This window comes from Abrus precatorius, unplaced genomic scaffold, assembly GCF_003935025.1.
Source record: "Abrus precatorius isolate BTA unplaced genomic scaffold, Abrus_2018 Scaffold8, whole genome shotgun sequence".
NCBI classification, from domain to species: Eukaryota; Viridiplantae; Streptophyta; class Magnoliopsida; order Fabales; family Fabaceae; genus Abrus; species Abrus precatorius.
In genome coordinates this window covers 22,288,966-22,312,365 of record NW_020874428.1, presented here as the reverse complement: position 1 = coordinate 22,312,365, position 23,400 = coordinate 22,288,966, and the positions used below count along the sequence as shown (strand labels likewise).

At 30.3% G+C, this 23,400-nt stretch overlaps 2 protein-coding genes and 5 non-coding genes across 10 annotated transcripts; 3 read left to right on the top strand and 4 right to left on the bottom strand.

Moving 5' to 3' along the window:
* The first annotated feature begins 324 nt into the window (after positions 1–324).
* Positions 325–417, top strand: LOC113848663. Its single transcript, XR_003501927.1, has one exon. It is a non-coding gene; the product is annotated as a small nucleolar RNA Z103 (small nucleolar RNA).
* A 1,042-nt stretch (positions 418–1,459) lies between these two features.
* LOC113847220 (protein SET DOMAIN GROUP 40) lies at positions 1,460–5,213 on the bottom strand. Its single transcript, XM_027476183.1, has 6 exons — positions 5,014–5,213; positions 4,624–4,771; positions 4,183–4,314; positions 3,916–4,056; positions 3,197–3,490; positions 1,460–2,194 (listed from the first exon to the last, which is right to left on the bottom strand). Exons 1-6 carry the CDS (start codon positions 5,163–5,165, stop codon positions 1,580–1,582), a joined length of 1,482 nt encoding a protein of 493 aa, XP_027331984.1. The 5' UTR covers positions 5,166–5,213; the 3' UTR covers positions 1,460–1,579.
* Positions 5,214–7,885: 2,672 nt separating this feature from the next.
* Positions 7,886–7,959, bottom strand: TRNAI-AAU. Its single transcript has one exon. It is a non-coding gene; the product is annotated as a tRNA-Ile (tRNA).
* Positions 7,960–8,205: 246 nt separating this feature from the next.
* TRNAI-AAU lies at positions 8,206–8,279 on the bottom strand. Its single transcript has one exon. It is a non-coding gene; the product is annotated as a tRNA-Ile (tRNA).
* Positions 8,280–8,379: 100 nt separating this feature from the next.
* Positions 8,380–8,453, bottom strand: TRNAI-AAU. Its single transcript has one exon. It is a non-coding gene; the product is annotated as a tRNA-Ile (tRNA).
* Positions 8,454–11,826: 3,373 nt separating this feature from the next.
* On the top strand, positions 11,827–17,000 carry LOC113845809 (phytoene synthase 2, chloroplastic). 4 transcript variants are annotated; one of them, XM_027473399.1, is made up of 7 exons: positions 11,827–12,108; positions 12,456–13,134; positions 13,246–13,296; positions 14,251–14,423; positions 15,024–15,259; positions 15,921–16,113; positions 16,577–17,000. In XM_027473399.1, the coding sequence occupies exons 2-7, from the start codon at positions 12,663–12,665 to the stop codon at positions 16,751–16,753; spliced, it is 1,302 nt and encodes a 433-aa protein (XP_027329200.1). In that variant the 5' UTR covers positions 11,827–12,108; positions 12,456–12,662; the 3' UTR covers positions 16,754–17,000. The 4 variants fall into 4 exon arrangements, with proteins under 4 accessions (XP_027329200.1, XP_027329201.1, XP_027329202.1 ...); XM_027473400.1 differs by having other exon boundaries at positions 11,845–12,108; positions 12,405–13,134; positions 16,577–16,977; XM_027473401.1 differs by having other exon boundaries at positions 12,106–12,188; positions 16,577–16,942.
* Positions 17,001–17,139: 139 nt separating this feature from the next.
* TRNAI-AAU lies at positions 17,140–17,213 on the top strand. Its single transcript has one exon. It is a non-coding gene; the product is annotated as a tRNA-Ile (tRNA).
* Positions 17,214–23,400: the final 6,187 nt, after the last annotated feature.

The window sequence follows — 23,400 nt, the reverse complement described above, 5'->3', positions numbered from 1 at the left end:
ATTTTCTCTTTTTTGTCAGAATTAGCCGTTCGAAACACCTAGCGGACACTCTGCTGCATATCAATATGCTCTGTTCGTTGATTTTCTGAGTCTAATTTGCTTTTCGTGTCTCTCTGTTTGAAATTTTTATTCATTTGAATTTTCTTTTAGTGTATGAAATTTGCATGTGAGAATGTTTCAACTAAGTTTTAAATACCCCGATTTTCTTTTGTTTTACTTGAGGGCCTTGAAGTTTCAAGGTAGAGCTTTGATTTTTTTAAAAACTGAAATTAAGTTAGTGACGATTAAGCATTGGAATCACATTGTGCATGTTGATGTTTTGAGATGGAAGTGATGATTTTTTCCCCAGATGATCGACGCTGAACATACTGTGCGATTTTTCTCTTTTGAGAAACCAAGCCAATAAGTCTGATCCATCTCTCCATATGTTAACAACATTGCCAATTATTTCTTGTCCCTTGCAAGTATGCGATTCCGATTATACTAAATATTTCGCCGGTGCTCGTGCAAGTATATCATTTTTTTTTATTAGAAAAATAAAAGAATTGATTTTTAAATTTTAAAACAAAATTTGGGCTAAAAGGGTTGCAAATTACTTTTCAATTCATAACGTTTAGCGTCGGTGGTGACTGTGTTCGTTTTTATGAATTCTCCTACTCTTATTGAGAATTTTATTACGATTTGGTATAATTTTAGTTTCTTAATTATTTATTCGAATTCTGTCTTAACTTTTTTAAATAATTATATTTATTAATTTGCTTGTTCTTATCTTTTAATAAGATTCTCATTTTTAAATGTGAATGACAGTTTTATGTATTACGTAAAATATGACATTTATATTCAGTTTGAGTCGTTTCTATTGAGGTTTATTTTCGGGGATTTGAGAATGGATTTGTGTAAATTTTGATTTTTTATTTTTTTTTTAAAAAGAGAATTCAAGAATACTAAATACCAAAACGATAAATTTAATACAAATAAAATATTATTGAAAATCTAAATTATATATCAATTATAAAAAAAACCGATAAAAAAAAGTATATTTAGAATTGAACGTGACCAGAACCTGGATGAATAATAGATTAAATACACGAAAGGCAAAATGATTAGTTTTCAAGACACTCTTCCAAGTTCTAGTAGAAGATTTCCAGCTGCTGGAGGTTTAATGGAGAAGTATTAAAGCAATTCATTTGGTTTATAGAATGCGTAATGAACTTTATAAATTGGGGAAACTATCCATTGATAAAAAAAATAGGACTTGAATGCAAACAAATCTATTATAAAATATTAGAATCAAGGTGTGCACTGTTTAGGATTCAATTACAATATATGGAATTTTAGTCTTGCATAAAAAATATGAAAATTTTCGTACGATATTTAGTCTTAAAATTTTCAACTACAACGGACAATTCTAATTGTGTCTTTGATCAACGTTCTTATCAAACTTACATTCCTGTTTCAGTCATGTCTAGTAAACTAGTATTCCTTCGTTTCCTTCTTTCAATCAATAAGAATCTATTATCTGAATAAAGATAACATAAAAGAAAAATTCTAACTATACTGCAACCAGTCCTTCAAGGCATTATGTCATGAAAGAATTGAGTGTTTCATTGCAATAAGAGATACAATCGGCAAGGACTCTCTTGTATCTGAGCCTCCATTGGACAGCTAATTTCCACCTGTTCATGGACCTTCTTGCTTTTCTAGAAAAAAATATATCATTAAAACTATGCGCATCCTTCATATTATGAGCTTCTAAGAAGCTATAAATCTCATCCCTGAAAGACATTAGTTTTGTGATGTCCATGGAATCTTGACTATAAACCATTGCATTCAGGAGCATAGTGTCTTCATCGACAGATGTTGGCAGATTCTTTAAGACAGCATCACAAGTTTTTGATAACCATTTCACAATAAAAATTTCATTGTCTGCAGACAGTTGAGAACCAGAATATGCAAGATGTCCTACATACCTCCTCTTATTTTGAGGGGTTGCCCACAACCGCAACGCAGCTAGTAGTGCAAAGGAAGGCTTCCCATCATGATGAATGTAGAGTGATTCCTTAGACCATGAAGTGGAAGAATATATAGCAGGGTCCAAAGGGATAAAAATTTTGTCATTTGGATTTTCTTGTAAGAGAAACCCATAGTGCTCAAGAAGCTCCAAATTTGTGTAAGTTCCATAGCATAGTAGAACCTGGTGTAAACATGGAAACTTGTAATCCCGTATTTTCTAAACAATGGAATGAAGATAGTGAAAACGGCCATGGTAGGGATGCCACCTCGAAGTTTTATGAAGTAGGAAATAAAAAATCATTCAAATGAAAAAAAAAAGGAGGCTTTATGAAGTAGGAAGTAGAAAATATCAGTCCCTGCAAAATTTGATAATCTACATTCAGGAGACCAGCAACAATTAATGCTTTGTTTCTAGAATTTTAGTACGAGGTGAGATTTAAGATAAATTATATTAATTGGAAAAAGAAATCAGTAACATTCACTTCCATATTTGGATATGAATATCAAACATCTGTTATATTTACTGCTCCATATCCTATATATAAGCATGTCTTTAAAATATGGAGCTACTATCTTGTGAAGGGGCCTTGTGTATTACGTTAAACTAGTTACTCAGCCTAGTGGGAAATCATCAATTATTTGGCTCAAGGCCTTCCTCAGGCAAAAGGCTTTGTAGACAATACCAGCTATAACCTGACTTGCACCCTGCCATGGTAAAAGAGCAGTTAGCCAAGAGTAATTTATAAGTCTCTGCCAAGAGTTGTCACTCATGACATACCCAAACCTTGGAATAAGGTAGCCTGCCCTCCCCATAAACTTTTCTTCACCAAGAAAAGATGCCATCAAGCATCACTGCTTCAAAACGCTATCCTAACCAAATAGATACAAACATCACATTTTACGTCCACAGAATAAATTTGACCCAAGGACAAGCAATCCAAACAAGATAAAGAAAAATGACTCTTACTCTACCTGCTACAGTACAGCCTAGAATACAGTCAATCAGATTAAATATTAATTCACGTTTGATCACACTTGGAAACTAATGCAAATAATGTCATTCAAAAAAGTTATTAGACTTAAAAAAAAGTTTAAGTAAAAAAAATGAAAAGATGGAAAATAAAGATAAATTTTAAGTACATAAAACAAAGGCAGAAAGCAAACAGACACAATTGTGTAATACCTGATCTCCTTTCTTGTAATGTGCCCTGGCATAAAAGCAATATGCATTGACATCTTCCTCAAACCCGCCATCTGTTAATCTCTGAGAATGAGAATCAAGTTGTTCTGCATCTATTGCTATATTCTCGTCTTCATTTGATATGACAGTATCATGGATGGAAGAGTTAGATAGCAAATGCTCTACACCCTCAATACCAGATGGCTCTGCTCCAGGGGCATCATAATTAAACAAGTCACCCACAGGGCATAAACACCCAGCTTCATCCCATGGTATATGCAACGTCCGAGAAGATATCTAATTTTTTAAAGTTTAAATGAGACTATATGATAAAGTGAGCTGTGATTTACCCGACAACTAAAATGCATATGCCGTGTAATACATGAAGGCAGAAGCTGATGTATCAATCAATAAATATTAATCAATATTCAGTAAAACTTGCTGGTTTTTCTTATTGTTTAAATAATTTAATAAAAAGTAGCACAACTTAAAATAGATTAGTCAAAATAAATCTGCTGCAATTTCATTGACGTAAATACAAGTTCAGACAAGCAAACGTTTGGTTTCTATTATTTTAATTAAATTAAATAAATAAAATGAAAGATGTTTGTCCATGTATGATACTGTGTAGGAAAAGCAAATTGAATATTTGTAGATAAAATAGTTTTAGCATGCATAGCTTCCCCACCCCAAACTAAAGGCCAGGTTTCTAATCAACTAACCGTTGCAGCAGCCCAAACCCAAGCCTTAAATGTTAAAAGCTGGGGCTTAAACATGAGATCTTCCATCAAAGGATGAGCTTCTTTCCACTCTGATTTGGCTTTTATTATAGCTTTCTCTGTGACCCATAGAGCCTCATCCACCTGCTAAGCAAAACATACATATGATTTATTGCATAAAGTACTAATGAAACACTGATAAATATCATTAGCTGGGATGCTATAATCTAACCTAACAAGATAAAATAAAATTTCTAATAGAAACTGAACTTGCAGAGCACGCTTCTCAAATTCACCAAATGTGGCTAGTATGTCATAAGTGTTCGGCAAATGCACTAGGTAGGGATGCCACCTCGAAGTTTTTCCTTTACCCATTTCATACAACAAGCAAACAATCAATATCTGCATTACACACAAGCTTAGAAGTAAGTATAAAAGAATCAATTAAAAGGAAAAATATACATGAATAACACAACAACAATGATGAAACCCTATCCAAACAGCTGTCTTCAGAGCCTAGTTCAACCACGCATACAATAATTTTCTCAAAAATGATTAGGCTTGGTTCAATAACCAACTAAAGATAATAAAACTAACATCTTTAGCACATTTTCACAAATTAAATTACAGGAAAAACAGTTTCAATTTAGCAATGTAAAGAAAACTAGCAACATAACTATCACACTTAAGCAATACAGTTAAGAAATAAACCTGAGCTGAGGACAGAGAAGAGTGCCTATTCACAGCAACACAGAGCTTTTTATCTTCCATAACATTCTCCCTTGTCATTAAAGCAGATTTTGGAACTCTCAGAATAATTTCTCCCCTCTTAAGTCCTCTCACAGCACCCAAACCTCTCCTACAGCATTCTCCAAATAATACACGAAAATGGGTTAGAACGTATTAACAGAAACACGTAAAAAGCATGAATATTTACAATACTATCATAAGTTTGATTGATTACCCAGGAAAACACGTGATGGGCAAGGGGGAATAGTCACAGTGTAACAAAATTGTGATTAGAATAACAAAGAAAATAAATTAAATGCAAACATTTTATTAGCTATGATGGAGAAGAAACATTGAAAGAGTTGTGAGTACCCTCCAGAGTGAGGAAAATGAGAGACAGATAGAGAAGAACCCAAACAGGAGGAAAGAGAGTGTCGATGTTGGCTAGTGGTTGATGAGTCTGATATTCCAAGCTGTGCTGCCCATGTTAAGAAGCTTTCAAGTCTTTGTTGTTCCTGCTCCATCTTCTTCTGACAAAATCGTTAACCTAGTTCTTCCAGAACCTTGAAGCTAAAAATGTTCAAGGTTGTAACTTCCATGCGATCCCTGTTTTTCACTTTATTTTTACTGTCCGGGCCCAAACTCAATAATCAACATTATTAACACTAAAATAATAAAATGTTTTCTTGTAACCCGTTTTCTAGTAACTTTTTTATCATGTAATATTTTTCATAATTGATTATATTACAATAACTCATTTTGAACTAATTAAATAATAAAAATTTAAAATAATATTAATGTATATTTTATGTTTTTTAATATCTTTTTTTAATTTTTAATTAGTACTCTCTGCTTTGCAAGTTTTGTTTTTTTAGGCTTTTGGGCCTATCTAAACCTCTTCGCAAAAGAACAGTCCATGTATGATTTCCTTCAGATGGGCTCTGGCACATAAGACAGTTGAATACATAGTGGGCTCACTATTGTTAGCTCATAAATGGACTTTTGTTTTTATGCATAAGAGTAATATTACGACAAAGTCATATGAAAACAAGCACAAGAGAACCATGCCTTTGAGCATACAAAAATACGATGAAAGGCTAAGCTGAATATAGTTGTCTTAATGAGTGGTGATCCCTTGGAAGTTTTCAGTGAAGACTACATCCATCAAAACTCATCTCACTCATCCCAAAGTTTTTAAGTTGAAAATGAATAGGTAGAAATTTGGGAGGTGAAAATTTAGAAAGAAAATGGTTTTAACATTTTGCAACGCTATGAAAATGTGGATAAGTTGAGAATGCATTTCAATTATGTTACTCTTTTTTATAGCCAATTAGGTGTAGTATTAATTATTTAAAACGATTTAAATATATGATTATGATTAAATTTAATTTTAATCTTTTAAAATTATTTTGTTTATTTTAATTTTTTTATTATTAAATTATTCATTTTAGTTCATGAGATAGTTAGCATTTAGCATTTTAGTCTTTAAGATATTTAAAATGTTATGTTAATTCCTAATTTTCTATTTCATCAGACTTTTTAGTCTCTAATCTTAGATGTTGTTAACAAACAGTAACAGAATGTTAAACTTTCACATTAAGTGTCATGTCAGAAGCTTAATTGACAAAAATGATGTCATTTTAAGTGAGTAAGCAAGTGAACGTAGGCAAACAGTCAATGTCATTCTAAAAAATTTAAAATGTGCCCTAATTGCTTAAACATTTCAGCATATGTTATAAATTGTGCGGCTCTAGTCCTTCTACTGTTAGGGTTCTTCTTTTTACTGTTACTAGGATTGAAATTGATTCGATCATGATGAATGCCCTCATAGATATATATGCAAAGTGTGGGTATTTGCAATATGCTAAAAGTGTTTTTGATCGAATGCATGATAAAAATGTTATTTATTGGATTTGTATAGTTAATGCGTACGTTAATCATGAGCTTATTAATAATGCTCTAGAAATTTTTAATCAAATGACAATGAAGAATGTGGTTTCTTGGAATTCAATAATTTGGTGTCATGTTCAAGAAGGACGGTGTCATGGACATATTCTTTGGGATGCTTGAGAAGAATATAGTGTCATGGAATCTTATTATTAGAGTACTTGCTCTGCAAGGTTTTGAAGAATAAATAAACTATTAAGATGTTGAGAAGATACAAGCTAGTAGGCTCTATCTTGATGAGATTACCTTTACAAGATTACTCTCTACTTGTAGTCACAGTGGTCTTATGAACATGTGGCAGCATTACTTTGATATAATGAGTTTTGCTTTTGTGGGATTTCTACTGATATTGCACAAAATTTAGGGTTATGTTACTCATCTAAGTAATAGAAAATGACTCAAAATGAATTTAGAAGAAGATAGTTATCAATTCCTCTATGTGATTATTCTTCTTTCCAATATAACAAACTTTAATTTCAAATTTTACAGTATCAAACACAACTATGAAGACCAATTTCGTTGAATTTTGCAAAAAAATTTAGGATTCTTCTCAAACAGAAAAGGAGAGATGTGTTGATATGTTTGGGCAATTAGGATACTTTACAATATCTTGCAACAATATCGTTTCTACCAACTGTTTGGTCACATTCACTTCATCATTCATTTAAAACGAAGTCATTTTTGTCAACTAAACTTTTAACATGATACTTAACGTGACAATTTAACATTCTATTGCTGTTTATCAAAAGTGTTTGAGATTAGAGACTAAAAGGCCTAACAAATCTGGAAGTCAGAGACTAACTTGATATTTTAAATATTTTAAGGATTAAAATGCTGGACGCTAGTTATCTCAAGAATTAAGATGAGAATTTAGTCATTTATTTTAATTTTAAAAAAATATCCTTTTAAACATGTATCTAAACACATTACATTAACAATCATTTAAAAATGATAAAATTAAAAATAAAACAAAACATTGGCCTATGCAGATCTCGAAGCTACAACTTTCGCGTTATTAGCACGACGCTCTAACCAACTGAGCTAATAGGCCATTTGCATCTATAAAATTTAAATTCAGAACTATAGTTTATTAATGCCTTAATCAATTGAACTTATTTAAAAAACTTAAAAATAAAACAAAATATAAATATTGGCCCATGCAGGTCTCGAACCTGTAACCAACTGAGCTAATAGGCCATTTGTGTCTATAAAATTTAAATTCAGAACTATAGTTTATTGATGCCTTAATCAATTAAACTTATTTAAAAAAATTAAAAATAAAACAAAATATAAATATTGGCCCATGCAGGTCTCGAACCTGCGACCTTCGCGTTATTAGCACGACGCTCTAACCAACTGAGCTAATAGGCCATTTGCGTCTATAAAATTTAAATTTAGAACTATAGTTTATTGATGCCTTAATCAATTGAACTTATTTAAAAAACTTAAAAATAAAACAAAATATAAATATTGGCCCATGCAGGTCTCGAACCTGTAAACAACTGAGCTAATAGGCCATTTGTGTCTATAAAATTTAAATTCAGAACTATAGTTTATTGATGTCTTAATCAATTAAACTTATTTAAAAAAATTAAAAATAAAACAAAATATAAATATTGGCCCATGCAGGTCTCGAACCTGCGACCTTCGCGTTATTAGCACGACGCTCTAACCAACTGAGCTGATAGGCCATTTATGTTTATAAAATTTAAATTTGGAACTATAGTTTATTGATGCCTTAATCAATTAAACTTATTTAAAAAAATTAAAAATAAAACAAAATATAAATATTGGCCCATGCAGGTCTCGAACCTGCGACTTTCGCGTTATTAGCACGACGCTCTAACCAACTGAGCTAATAGGCCATTTGTGTCTATAAAATTTAAATTTAGAACTATAGTTTATGGATGCCTTAATCAATTGAACTTGTTTCAAAGTGACTTTCATGTTATTAACACAACACTCTAACCAATTGAATTAATAGGCCATTTATATTTAAAAAATTTAAAGTTAAAACTACAATTTACTACTGCCCTAATCAATTGAACTTGTTTAAAAAAATTAAAAAATTAGCCCATACAAGTTTTAAACCTACGACCTTTGTATTATTAATAAGATGTTCTAACTAACTAAGCTAATAGACATTTTTGTCTAAAAAATTTAAATTTAAAACTATATTTTATTAATGCCCTAGTCAATTGATCTCACTTAAAATTGACTCCGTCAAATAAGTCACGTAGAATTTATATTTATTTTCAATTAAAATAGTAACAATAAATGAAGAAAATTTGGCTAACTCCGAATAATTCATAACTCACATTAAAATATACATTAGACTAATAATTTTTTACAAGATAAAATTTTAAATTCTGTCACCTATAACTTTTATACAGATAAAATTATAAACTTTCATCTTTATAATTTTTAAACAACAAAAATTATAAATTTGTTCTTAGTACACATTTACCCAATTTTTTTAACAAACTCAAAGAAGTGTGTTATAAAAAATAAACATAAAATAATCTTTTTATTTATAATCTTTTTCTGTAATTTTTTAAAAAAAATTTTCGATACTAGAGTTAAATAAATAATCCACCTAAACCCAGGAACCTACACAAGCATCACTTGTTTTAAATGATAGTCACATAAATGTCACACTCTGTACCTCAATGTCATCATATATTTTTTTAAGTTTGATTCTTGTTATTTTGTTTTTTATTTTTTTATATTTAATGGACATATATTTTTGCTTTTTTGGCAACATAGTACTGTTCATCTAAAGCCAAAGATGTAGGGTATGCATCCTATAGCTTGTGGAATGATTTGAAGATATAAAATCTTACCTCCCCCAGGATTCAACTCCAACATTAGAGAACTTACGGTTTTCTCGTAATTCTTGCCAAAAAGAAAAGCCAAAAGCCACCGTGTTGATAAGTTTAGACATGGATACGTGAATTTTAGGCATAGTATGAATGCTAACCTTCTTACGTATATAATACACAGTGAGAAGAATTGATAATGTTTCTATGTTGGTTTGGGTGTAGACACGCTTGGTAGAGTATGTACACGTTAACTTGTCATTAATTGAATTCCCCATAAATTGCATGTATCCCTGTATTATCATAATTAATTCCATTTGCTTGCTTCCTCTCTCGTTAACGTTCATGCATTAATCAAATATAGCTAACCAAAAGAAATAAAGTTCAAAATCCCAAGATTAGACATAAATAGGAAATGAATACAATAGGACTAATAATTCTTATAAACTGAAACGAAATACATAGGAGATAAAATGGAATCAATTAAGTTTTAAGGAATAAAGTAGGTAAAATATCCTTAATAAATTATCAACAAAACTCAACACCGTAGATTGCTGAATTTTTTATGGTAGGAAATCAATTCTTGAAGGGGTGTGTGAAAAAAAAAAAAAAACTTTGAAAAACCTTAGTGTACACAAATTAATTTTTAAAATGTTTATTGTATATTTTAAGATTTATTATTATATAAAACTGAAAAAATTAACCCAATTCAAGTTTCTTTATATTGAATTGAACTAAATAAATCTAAATTTTAAACTAAACTAGTTGTACAGGATAAATAAAAAACAATAAAATTAAATCGATTTGATAAACTTGTTTTGAAGATTAATCTAATTTAATTGACGTACCAACCCAAAAAACAATTGAAAAGAGATGCCAATCTCATCAACATAACAGTATTTTGACAAAGAACCAATGAATTAAAAACATAAGAAAAAATCAGCATGCTAACCTAACAAACGTCCCCCACTGCATTTCTTTATTGGAATTTAGACCTGTTTTGACGTACCCTTTTCCCTCTCTCTCTCTCTCTCCCCAATACAAATAAAAATTGCTGAGTTTTGACTATTTTAATTAATGATGACTAGCAAAGTAACCAACCTGGAGTCTGAATTCTGAACACTCAAAGCTTTTACCTACCTTTTCCCATTAAATAATGGGTAATGAGATCTGAGTAAAAAACGCTTCCCACTAACACTTAAGATTAGGTTGATTAATTAATTACAAAAATATTAAAATATCAAATTCTTTAATATTAAAATTGACCCTACTAATACAATATCAGAAGTAGTTATAGTTAACAGTTAACACATTGCCAGGTGTCAAGGGACCTGCACCCAGACCTATAAACAGAAAGTACCTCCTCAGTAAAATAGTCAAATAATCCGATGTGATGAGATCCACACAAGGTGCAAATTGACTACGTGTCAAATAATGGGTTGGACTCAACGTTTGTGCATTTTGATAAATTCATATTCATTCAACTTTCCACTACGTTCAGTGTAGGGTGCAATGCAAACCGACCAAGGCCCACTGGGCCCACCAAGCCCAGTTTAGAATTAAAAAAGGGCAAAAACTCCATAATTGGCAACCAGGTAGGTCCCACACTCTTACGCCAAACCAATCCCATGATCCGGTGGAATAAGTGTATCACCTGGTCGATCAATGAGAGCACGCCACGTGCCCGTCCCCACCTCACCGTTTCGACACCGCTTTGTAACATACGATAACGTTATCCTCCTCTGATTGGGTGATCCGATCCACGTGTTGTCCGCGTTGGATTTCGCTTTTTCATGCGCACTTTCCGCACCTGCCGTCATTCTTGGGTCCTGTCCATTCACTTTTCCGGATCCGGTTTCAAAACTCTACCCACTATCCATTTTACTCAATAATATTTTTTTATTGATTTATTTATTTTTGTACTATTTAATGCTTTTAAAAGTAATAAATATTTAAATTTAAGTTTCAGTAATTATAATTATATTATATATTTTAAGAGAGAAATTTTTATTCATCCAACTAAAGTAAAAAATTAATGTCAAATCTCATTATATTCACATATGTAAGATCAAGCTATATGTTTAAATTTTATGGTATATAATTTTTTTTATTAATAATAATTATAGAATGTAAATAAAAATTAATATTGAATTCTTTAAATTTAAAGACGTTTTACTGTCATTATTTTTATATAAAAATAAATAAATATGAGATGCTATAATATTTATTTGAATTTAATGATATAACATTAAGTTGAATAACATAATATTAAAATATTTTATTTAAATTAAGTTTCTTTTATGCCAACCCCATTATAAAATAATTCGGATATGTAGTTGGGTAAACCCGATCCATTGTGAAGCAGCTAACACTGAAATGAGACAGAAGGCTCCAAAGTCTGAACTCTACTACAAGCGTGTGAAACTCAGAACCAGACATTGGTGACAAGAGAGAGACCTGAAATCCCGTAAACGCTGCTAAGAGAATTTGGTGATAAAAAGGGACATTATTTAAATTAAACAAAAAGACAAAGGAAAATAATAAATAGTATTAAGGTCTGGAAGAGTGGAGAGTTTGGTGGGTCAGTGTGTGAGGTAAAGAAATTGTTCTCAGTGGACGTAGTGTTTTGCTCCATGATGTTGATGCGTTGAAGCATATGTTCAATTAATGGGAAGCTCTTGTGAGTGGGTCAAGCCAACAGGTGTGCTTCTTGTTTCTTCTTTCTTACATGCTATTAATCTTAGTGGTTGGATTTTCGTGTAGGTTAGGGAAGATACTTAGGTAAGGATAGCTAACTTTGTAGTTTAATGCCGTTTACTAATTGGGTTCTGGAATGAATGACAAGTCGTAGCAAACACAACCTGTTAATTCATACTTTCTCTGGTCATAACTACAAGCAACTCTTTGTTCTTTTAATTTAGAGGGGTTGTTTGGATTTCGATGCCCATTGTGAGTTTCTTGTTATATCTGATTGATATGGTTCTTTTTTTGTTTTAGGTTCATGTTACTGTGGTACTGAATGTGATGCTTGTTTTGGTTGAATCACAGATAGCTTTGGTAGAAGTTAAGAACTAAGAACAACCCTTCCACCTGCTGGAACTTAGGATTCATTGGAGAAAAGCCAGCTTTTTTTGCATGATTTGCCTGTGTTTTCAACTGGGTTTGTTTTATTGAAGGGAGTTTAATAGTTCTCTGAAGGATTATATTTGAGGAATAAGGTCAACAAGCAGGTTGTAAGAACCCAAGAGTTTAATCATGTCTGTGACGTTATTGTGGGTTGTTACCGCCCCGGGCTTTGAGGTTTCCCATTCCACTGGGTTACTTGATTCTATTCGAGATGTGAAGTTCTTTGATTCTACAAAGTTTGTATCCCGTGAGCCAATTAGAGCAAAGAAAGATAAGCAAAAGAGATGGAGATTTTGCTCTTTGAGTGAAAATATGAAGTATGCATGTGTTGGTCAGTCTGGCTTAGAAAGTACAAGCAACTTCCGTATGCTGTCAAATGTGCTTGCAAACCCTGCTGCAGGAGAAGTGGCTGTTTCATCAGAGCAGAAGGTCTATGATGTGGTGCTGAAGCAGGCATCTTTGGTTAAGAGGAAGCTGAGCTCTGCAGGTGAACTTGATGCAAAGCCAGATATTGCTCTGCCGGGGAATTTGAGCTTGTTGAGTGAAGCATATGACCGTTGTGGAGAAGTTTGTGCAGAATACGCCAAAACATTTTACCTGGGTTAGCTTTCTCTTATCCTTCCTTCAAGTGAGGATGTTAACTTTAGAGTTTAGATTTCATTTGGGTTTGTAGCATGATTTGAGTCCATTTACATGGTATTTTGTCCTCCAGGAACTCTTCTAATGACTCCTGAAAGGCGAAGAGCTATCTGGGCAATATATGGTGAGTGATCATTCTCATTTGGTTAGGATCTCTTTCTCTGTCTCTAGAGTCTAGATTCTCCTTTTTTTTTCCCTAGTAATGTCTCAATTAATAATCAAAATGAAAACTAAGATATATTGAGAGCTAATGTAACAACAGAATGTTTTGTTTTTACAATAAACACTGATGGTTTATGACTACTCATTAGGGTCAGTATATAGTACTCCATATCCAATTGTAGTATATAACTCAGCAAAGTTAAATGCATAAGGACCTTATTTTGGTTTCTAGAAAGCATACTGACTAAAATCAAATTGTTTGTTTTGTAACTGTCAGGCATGTTTATGTTAAAACAAAAAAGTTCAGCTAGTGGACCAGTTTTGCTATAGGGATCTTCAGGCTTGAAAATCTTGGTTTTAGATTGAAATCTAGTCTGATTTTATGCATACAAAGGTTTTATTGAGTCCTCCAAAATTGAGAAATCCATGTCATTGTTCTCTCTAGGCTTCAAAAGAAACTTGTAGGAATGTCTACTCCCTAAATGATTACCAAAATCATCTCAGGAAAATGTATCTTCCCAAATATGTAAATGAGAACTTAATCATCTTATCTAAATTATGAATTACAAAACTTCCAAACAAAGCAATGAATTTTGATCTTTCACCTTTGTATAATAAAATTGGAAAAACGAAGTTTTATAATTCTAAACTGAATCTGATCCATTGCTCAAAATGATAGACACTTACAGCTGTTACAATCTCTGACAACCATTTTGATATCGGAAGTTGGAAAGGTAAAGTAAGCTGTGGTGACGCTTATGGATTCATAGGTTGAGGAAAATCTGATTAATTTATGCTTTATTGTATCATGGTACTGCATATCTTTGGCTAGCTGATTGTGAAAGGATGTTGTTTCAAGGAAGACTAATTAACCTGATTGGATCTCAAATGCCTTATGTTGCTCCTGCTTTTTCAGTGTGGTGTAGGAGAACAGATGAACTTGTTGATGGCCCTAATGCTTCCCATATTACACCATTTGCTTTGGATAGGTGGGAATCGAGATTGGAAGAACTTTTCCAAGGTCGTCCGTTTGATATGCTTGATGCTTCTTTATCAGATACAGTTTCCAAATTTCCTGTTGATATCCAGGTATGAGTCCATTTTGTTGACCAAATGAGATATTGGCTGGAAATTCATTAATTTATGTGTGTGCAAGTGTGCACGACTGTGCATGGTTTTTGATATCTAATTTAGATTGTGTCGAAGTTTTAATGCAGCCTGAGGTGAAGGAATTGTTCTTTTATAATACACATCAACTCCCTTAGATTATTATCTTCCATTCAGATTGTGTCCTGAAGTTTCTCATTATACTTTCATCCAAATCAGAGTTCCTTACTCTATATGATACTAATCTTTGGGGAAGGAATTAATATAGGTTGCACTTTACCTGTACAGTATGCCTGATCCATTTAATAAGCCAAGTGGTTATTAAGTAGAGCCAGAGAGTGATCAAAACACCCTGAATTTATTATTAGTTTTGTGTGAAGCACTCTCTGAATTTTTCTGAAAAATATTTGCCTTTTTAATAAATATCTTTCAAACCAGCCAAGGTTCTTGTTGTGCCCATATCATGATTTTGTGAAACCTTCAATTATGTTTTGTTACTTTATAATAAGCATGTGAATTTAATATACTCACCTTCAGTGTTAGAGGATTTACTTTTCAATTCTTTTATTTGTGTCAATACAGCCATTTAAAGATATGATAGAAGGAATGAGAATGGATCTTTGGAAATCAAGATACAAAAACTTTGATGAATTATATCTCTACTGCTACTATGTTGCTGGGACTGTTGGTTTAATGAGTGTTCCAGTCATGGGCATTTCACCGCATTCACCGGCCACAACAGAGAGTGTATACAATGCTGCCTTGGCCCTTGGAATTGCAAATCAGCTTACCAACATACTTAGAGATGTTGGAGAGGAGTAAGTTTCTTCAAGTCCAAAAGTTTTCTACTAATGTACATAACGGAATAAGTTTACTTCTCCCATTATTGCTGTTGTGGTATTGTCATATCGAATTGAAATATCCATTACTTGATTCCAAAATATTAGAAGCGTATCTCCTCATTGAGACCCAGGATCCTGGATTGTATTGTCTCACCAAAAAAGAAAAACTTGAGATGTATATAAAAGCAGTGCTTCATATTAATGTGCAAGTTAAGTGAATCTGTTAAGTTACTTTGTTCTGGACTTAACCAAAACTTGAATGAGTTTCTTTCATTGTTAATACATTAACTGCCATTCATGCTAGGTCTTTATTCAATCTCAGCTCCATAAAACTTCAATATGGTTCTACCCTATTTGTTGGGATTTCCAAACTGTGACATCTCACTTGGTTGTCTAGAGAAAAGAAAACATGGGGTGCTGAAAATGAAAAATAACAGTGAATTGATATTAGAATATGCTATATATATATATATATATATATATATATAGTCCAGTTAGGTACTGGGTTTTGGTTCACTCTATTCTGAGATTCTAATGGACTGAAAATATCCATGTTCGCTTTTTCTGATACTGATTTCAAGAATAAGCCTGTATTTCATTTTGGTTCCACCCATATAACATATTCAATTTTCAACAGTGCAAGCAGAGGAAGAGTGTATCTACCACAAGATGAGTTGGCTCTAGCAGGGCTTTCTGATGATGACATATTTGCTGGCAAGGTGACAGACAAGTGGAGAAACTTCATGAAGAGCCAAATTAAAAGGGCAAGAATGTTTTTTGACAAGGCAGAAAAGGGAGTGATGGAGCTTAATGAAGCTAGCAGATGGCCGGTAAGAAATGCCAATATTTATCATTATACAAAACCTACATTTTAATATGAACAAGCTTGCAAATCTTTGTATCATGGTTTCTCACGCACATGTATTTAAAATCTGAATTTTTGTCCAAGAAATAAGGCTTTGCAGTCAGTATCAAGAAAAGTTATTTATTGGTTATTCTCTTACCTGTCTTATGATTTTATGGTGTGGAAAAATTTGTTGAATGGATACGTCATTGTACCTACTTTTTGATTTGCTATTATAATAACAATGTAATGTTGAATGTCAAATAAGAAATTTTAAATGTTTCTCAGTGCTTGTAAGCCATTGGTTTTTGAGGTTCACTCTTATGTGCTGAAGTAAGAACACACGTTTTTCACAATAAATAGGGATTGGGGTTCTTCATTCTTTTATCCGTTATTTAACTTTCGCATGTGAACATAAAAGGGTGTTGTGGTTCTTGTGGATGTTGCAGGTATGGGCAGCATTGCTATTGTATCGCCAGATATTGGATGAGATAGAAGCTAATGATTACAATAATTTCACCAGGAGGGCTTATGTGAGCAAAGCCAAGAAGTTACTTTCTTTGCCAATTGCCTATACTAAATCTATGGTTCCTCCAAGCAAGTTATCTCCTATAGTGAAGGCATAGATCCAACGCCATACAAAAGTTATGTAAAAAAATGGATAAGGAGGACCATAAAAAAAGGGAAAGCACAATTTGTACATGATGAAATAAGGCTTGTATTCATTTTCTAAATTTTAGTTAATATTGGATTTCGTATTCATATTTTTTTTTATCTTTTTAATTTGGGAAATCTGAGTTATGAATTATTTGGATACAGCCACATTTTGATAATTTATTGTTACCTTTATAACTGAAAAGAAATGTGAATTTTAAGTAACTTTGACTGAATTGATTTTAAATGAATTATTTAAAATTGACATTTCCTATATCTCAATCTCTCAATAATTAAAAAACAAAATAAAAATAAGTTAAAACAAAATAAATTAGATTAAATAATTTTAATAACAAATGGCCTATTAGCTCAGTTGGTTAGAGCATCGTGCTAATAACGCGAAGGTCGTAGGTTCGAGACCTGCATAGGCCAATTTTTATTCTTTTATTCTATTTGCTAACATAATATTCTTTGTTTATTTTTTCATTTTTCTTGCTAACATAATGTTCTTCCTAATATTAGTATGTGTTTGTTTAACTTCACTTTTAAACAATCTTAAATCTATGCTTAATTTGATATTAGTAGTTATAATTTTTTAATAATTTGTGTTTACATAATTTTTTTAACAGTTTATTTTTCAAGATTTTAACATGTTTCTAAAACTAGGCTTTTTACATTATTTGCTAGATTAAGAAGTTTAAATGCAAAATACTTGACTTACTATATGTTCTATCATTCGAGTCCTAAATATAGCAGTAATCTGAATTATTTTATTTATCTGCAAATGAGAACGCCACAAGTAGACCAAAACAAGGAAAAATTCCTGATTTCACAAACACATAACAGTACCCACTATGGTTTTTCTTAGACTGAAAAAACAGAAACTGTTGTTCATGAAATTTATTTTACAATTTATTAATTGAATTTATTTAAGCACAACTAGCTTAATATACATATACAAAGATATGTGAAAAGTAAAGGGGGATTAATTGTTTGGGGAAGAGTTGAGAAATGGAAATAGGATGACGTGGCAGAATATAGGGCGCGGATTAAGGAGAGCGACGCACGGAATTGATGTAATCTTGAAGTGCTTTGAGCTGTTCCTGGGAAGGGGGTGTTTGGTTGTTCTTGATGGATCTATGAACATCATACGTTGTTGATGCTAAGAACAAAAGCCTGTTTGCAAAGTGTTCGGTGTTAACAACAAACCATTTAACAGAGTTGATTAGAAATAGAATTGAATTGAAGCGAACAACGATTATAGGTACATACCCAGAAGCGAAAAGTACAATTTGGCTTGGAAACACGTGTTTGCCAAAGATCCTCATCGTTTTGTTTATTCTATCACTCCCTCACACGATGCTTCTCTGCCCTCTCTCCTAACTCCAATCACACTACACAAAATTTATTTCTGGTTATTATTACTTTCTTTTTGTTGATTATTACATTTTGTTTTATTTGTGTGTTTATTGAAACTTCTGGTTTGGGCCAAATAAGGACCCAATCCTAGGCCTTCAAAGGTCAACATTACCCTCCCCAACTTCTAATTTGCATGATGAAAACTTGAAAGTCAAACTAGTTATACTTTTTTTTTTTTTTTCACATGAGATGTAAAATGAGTGGAAGAAGGAGATAAGAAAAATGAGAAATATGATGGATGATGGATGCAATAAAAAATTAGAAAGGAAGAGAGAATGTAAATGAACATAAGAAATTAAAAATAAGTAAAAACTAAAATCTTAATTATAAAAAGAAGAAGAAGAAATAAATTGTCTTATTGTGTTTAATTTGCTTTTAAAGTTGCATTCCTTTTTTGATCCAATATCAGCCCTTAATTTATCCATTCCCTTAATTATTGTAAAGTCCGAAAATGGGACATACTAGGCCATTGGATCGATATATTTAACCCATATGCCTTTGCTTACTGAAACCCATAATAAGGTTGGTATCTAAGCCCATGTTTGTATGTAAGACTGGTTTTCTTCTAACTCCAAAAGAGGAGTTGCTCTTGCACTCCTTTTTTTTTTTTTTTACACTCATTAATATTTTTAAAAATACCCTTTATCGAAATAAAAAAAGTCCTCCTTCACAATATATGCATTTATATTGAAATCATATCACGTTCTATGTTCTCTGTGTTGTTTGGTTTAGTTTACTTCTCTTTGCATGATTCCCTTTTCTTTCATCTTTGCCTCATCACTTACTACAAATTCTCTTCGAAAATGACATAGACAAGTAGGAGGAAGCAATTAGAAGTCAAAAATGACTATTTTTGTGGTAATGTCAAACTTCTTGTGCAATTGATTCATTGGATTTTTAATACCACGTTGAATGACAAAAATCAAAGTCTTTCAAAAATTTATTTTGAAAATTTCTTGAGTGCACAGCTATTTTTTCAATGCCATGTTAAATGAGGGACCAAAGCACACACGTACATCAAAGAAGTCACAAGCATGCGATAACATGGCTTTGATGTGGATGAAGACAACTGTTTTTCAGAAAAGGATAAGGGAGAAGAAATGTTAAAGAAGGATATGAGTTGGGGGGGGGGGGGAAGGCCTTTTAGTTTGGATAGAAAAAAATTAAAGATAGTGTAATTAATAAAAAAATAATAATTTTTATGATGTCTTGAAGATTGATAGAGTATTATATATTACTTATACCTAAAATAATTATAATCGTTAATATTATATTAAATATATATAATATATACTAAAATTTGTGATTTATTTTCAAAAAATATAAATATTTTTAATTTTTAAAATGTTAAAATAATTATAATTATCAAATTAAAAAAATATAAAATATCATTTAAGAATCCACCCAGACATACCCAAGAAAATTAACGTATTTTCTTGCACACGAAGAACAAAGGAAGAGAAGTACGTAACCAGGCAAAAGAAGAATGTAAGCGTGTTATATTTTATTTCAAAATCACTCAAACATGAATTTATTTTAATATTATTTTCATTTTAAAATATAATTTAATGCTATTTTATTAAGTTTCGAAGCATGCATGTTAGTGTCACGGACTTTGTTGTTCTTTTGCAATTAGAACTACGGGATAAAATTAGTTTATGTTTAAATATATTAACTATTTTTTAAAATTAACATATATTATAATAATAGAACATCCCTCACGTAATATATTGTTAAACAGGGCATCGAATAATTAGTTCATATTATAAAATAATATAATATTTGGGGTTAATTCGGTCAAAGTATCACAAACTCCTTCAAATAATGTTTCTTTGTTTATAAAAAACATTAGTAAACTCTCCATTTATTACCGGATATTCACATCATAAAACCAATATAATATTTATCGTTCGTTAAGTGTAATAATCAACATGATTATTTACATAAATCATATATAACGATAATTTAATGATAATTACTTAATCCAGGATAAGTTTATAAAAATATTAAAAAACAAATTATACTTTACTTAATCTTTTACACTATGTTTGTGAATTTAAATTATATTTAACTTTTTTTTTTTGGTTTCATCCACTAAAATTTGCTGTCTAACGTGCAACGGTAAATGGACCAGGTAATTCATTTTGTTCGCTTTGATTTAAATATATATTTTTATTATAATAATTTTTATATAAAAAATAAATCCTTTATTTTAAAATAAATCCGAGTCGTTGATTGGATGTACCCAATGGCCTTACGAAAGTAGTTTTCCTTCGGCACACGAAATAGAAAATGTGCAGAAGTACGGGAAAAAGATATATACCATCTCCAACTTTTCAGCATCACTTGCACATTACAAAATAATAATAATAATAATAATAATAATAATGAACTTTCGTGTTGAATTAGACTAACCTGCACGCATTATGCTTACATGATTTCTATTATGTAATTTTTTTTTCATATTTATGTTTATATTTTGATTTTAAGTTTAGCTTTAATATGATAGTAACATTTAACATTATTTTTTTTATTTTAACCTTTACATAAAAATTTATTTAGAATCAATCTTTATAATTTATCAAAGTTAAAATAACATCAAATACAGAATAGTGGCTTTGGTGTCTCGTGCAATGATATGTTTTATTGCCGATAATAAAATAAAATTTTTATTTTATGTTGATCGTTTTAAAATCATTAAACTTTAATTCCATTTTAGTATAAATATTTTACTTCAAAATTTTAAATTTACACATTTTACTTTAAAATTTTGGACCAAGTTTTAAACAATGCATTTAATTATCCTCATGAATCAAAATTTTAGAATTCTAAAGATTCAATAAAGGATAAAAACAAGAGTAAAATGATATTTATTGAAATATAATATACTAGGATTACTTGGATATTCATAAAACTTAGAACAATAGCCCAAATTTATTTTAACCATTAGGGGCCACTTAACACACTGATAATAGAATCAAACTAGTTTTTTTAATATCACAGTGCATAATTTGAGATGGACAAATTAGCAAGAATGATGACAATCGTGTGGGAGAGGCGACAATGACAATAGTTGAAACTATTTGAAACACATTGAGAAATGCAAAATGATTACTAAGATAGAGAAATATTCAACTAAAATGAAGAACATGACCAAACCATGATTGAACTTGTTAAAAAGAATAACAAGATGAAGACAATTGACACAATAACAGAAACAATAGACTTAAAGAAAAAAATAATAATGAAAATAACGTAAAATTCTATATTTTAGGAGCTTAACGACAATATAGTGACAAAATAAGTCACACTGGAGGGTATCACTCTGATAATATGTTAAAATTCAAGTGTTTTAGATAATAAAGAGAACAAGAAAGATAAGAGAAATTGACTTTTATTCAAATATATTATAATGTATTGGAATGGTCTGTATGTTTATAAAACTTACACTACTAACTCACATTCATGATGTTTATGGAGAGGAATTTAATTAAGTATTTATTCAATAAATTTTTATTGCATAAATAATATATACTATGTAAATTTGATTATACAATTTATTGACATAAATTGAAATGAGTTTTTGAAAATTGTAAACTATTTAGTATTTATATAGGATATCTATAAATTCTTATAAACACATTATTATACTAATCATAGTTTTATCTAATTAAAATAAATAAATTATAATAAATAAAAATATGATAACTAATCTAAAATATATTAACAAAATGAAAACATTAATCCTAAAAACTAAATATAATTAAAATTCCATCATTTCTAACATTATACTTCACACAATGTGAAAGTTAAACCAAACAAAGCTTAAATGGTCTTTTCACGTGACATGTTTTGTCAACGAAACTTAAATTATTGTGTAACTAATTTAAGATTATGATGTTTTTGGACAGGTTTAGAAAATTGTGATATAAATCTTTTTAAAAAGTTACTCTTTTTAGAATGAGTTAGAATTTGTTGACATCGTATATTAAACTTAAACTACTTAATAAAATAAGAAATTAATTAATATAACTATTAATTTTAATTTTTTTATCAATTTTATAGAATTTTATGTAAAAATAATAATAAATAATTCATTATATTGTTTTATTTTAATAGATTTTATGTTTTTAAAATATAATTAAAAATTAAATTTTATATAATAGCTTGTAAATATTTAACTTATAAAAAATTTAATATGCATAATTATCAACATAATATAAAAAAAATTCAAAAATTAAATTAATAATCTTATATTTTAAATGAAATTATTAAAAAATGTCAGTGTCTAAATTCAACCTATGATATTGATAGATTTTAATTTTTTTTAATTTAAAAACTGAAATTCTTTTAGTCTTGTTTAAAAAAATTATAATAAATTGTTAAACACACATTTTAATTAAAAAAAAGACTCTAAATTCAAAAAAATAGATTTTAACAAACAAAAATAAAAATGTTCTCCGAATTTTCCTTGAGCTGCTTTTTAATTGCTCCTGATTTGGTGGGATATTGCCGAGGGAGAAAGTAATTTCCACAGACACAATTGTAGCGATGTCTCATTTTCCTATTACCTTTTTCCATCGATAAAGTAACATTGCATGATAAATTATTCTGACCAATATAATAAAGAAAAATAAGCAGTTAGAAACCAAAGAAATTTTATTTACTAAACCAATTCTTTTGTGTAGTATACAAGTAAGGATACACTTATTGCCCAATTTTAGTGACTTAATATGTTTCTTAAGTAAAATTAATTATAAATATATACTTTTTTTAAATATATTTTACGAACAAATTCATTTCATATTATTTCTCACCTGAATATGCCACCCTACACATTCTCAAATCTCTTAATATAAAGAAAATAAGGAAAAAGGTTGTCAAAAAAATCTTTAAATGTATATTTTTCTTACTTTATGCTGTTTAATATATACTATCTTTCAATATAATTAACAAGTTAAAGCAAGAGACAACAATGCCCCATGCCTATAATTGTCAATCGATGATATTCACTACAGAGAAAAAGATAGTTATGTATGTGCACTAAGACATAAGAAAAATGGTAATTAATACTTTAAAGAGGCAAATTTATTTTAATATTGTAAATAAAAAATAATTTATTGATTTATAGGTAATCTGAAATAATTTTCCTGTCTAGGGTTTTTTTGTCACGTGGATCTAATTTTTACTATAATGACTA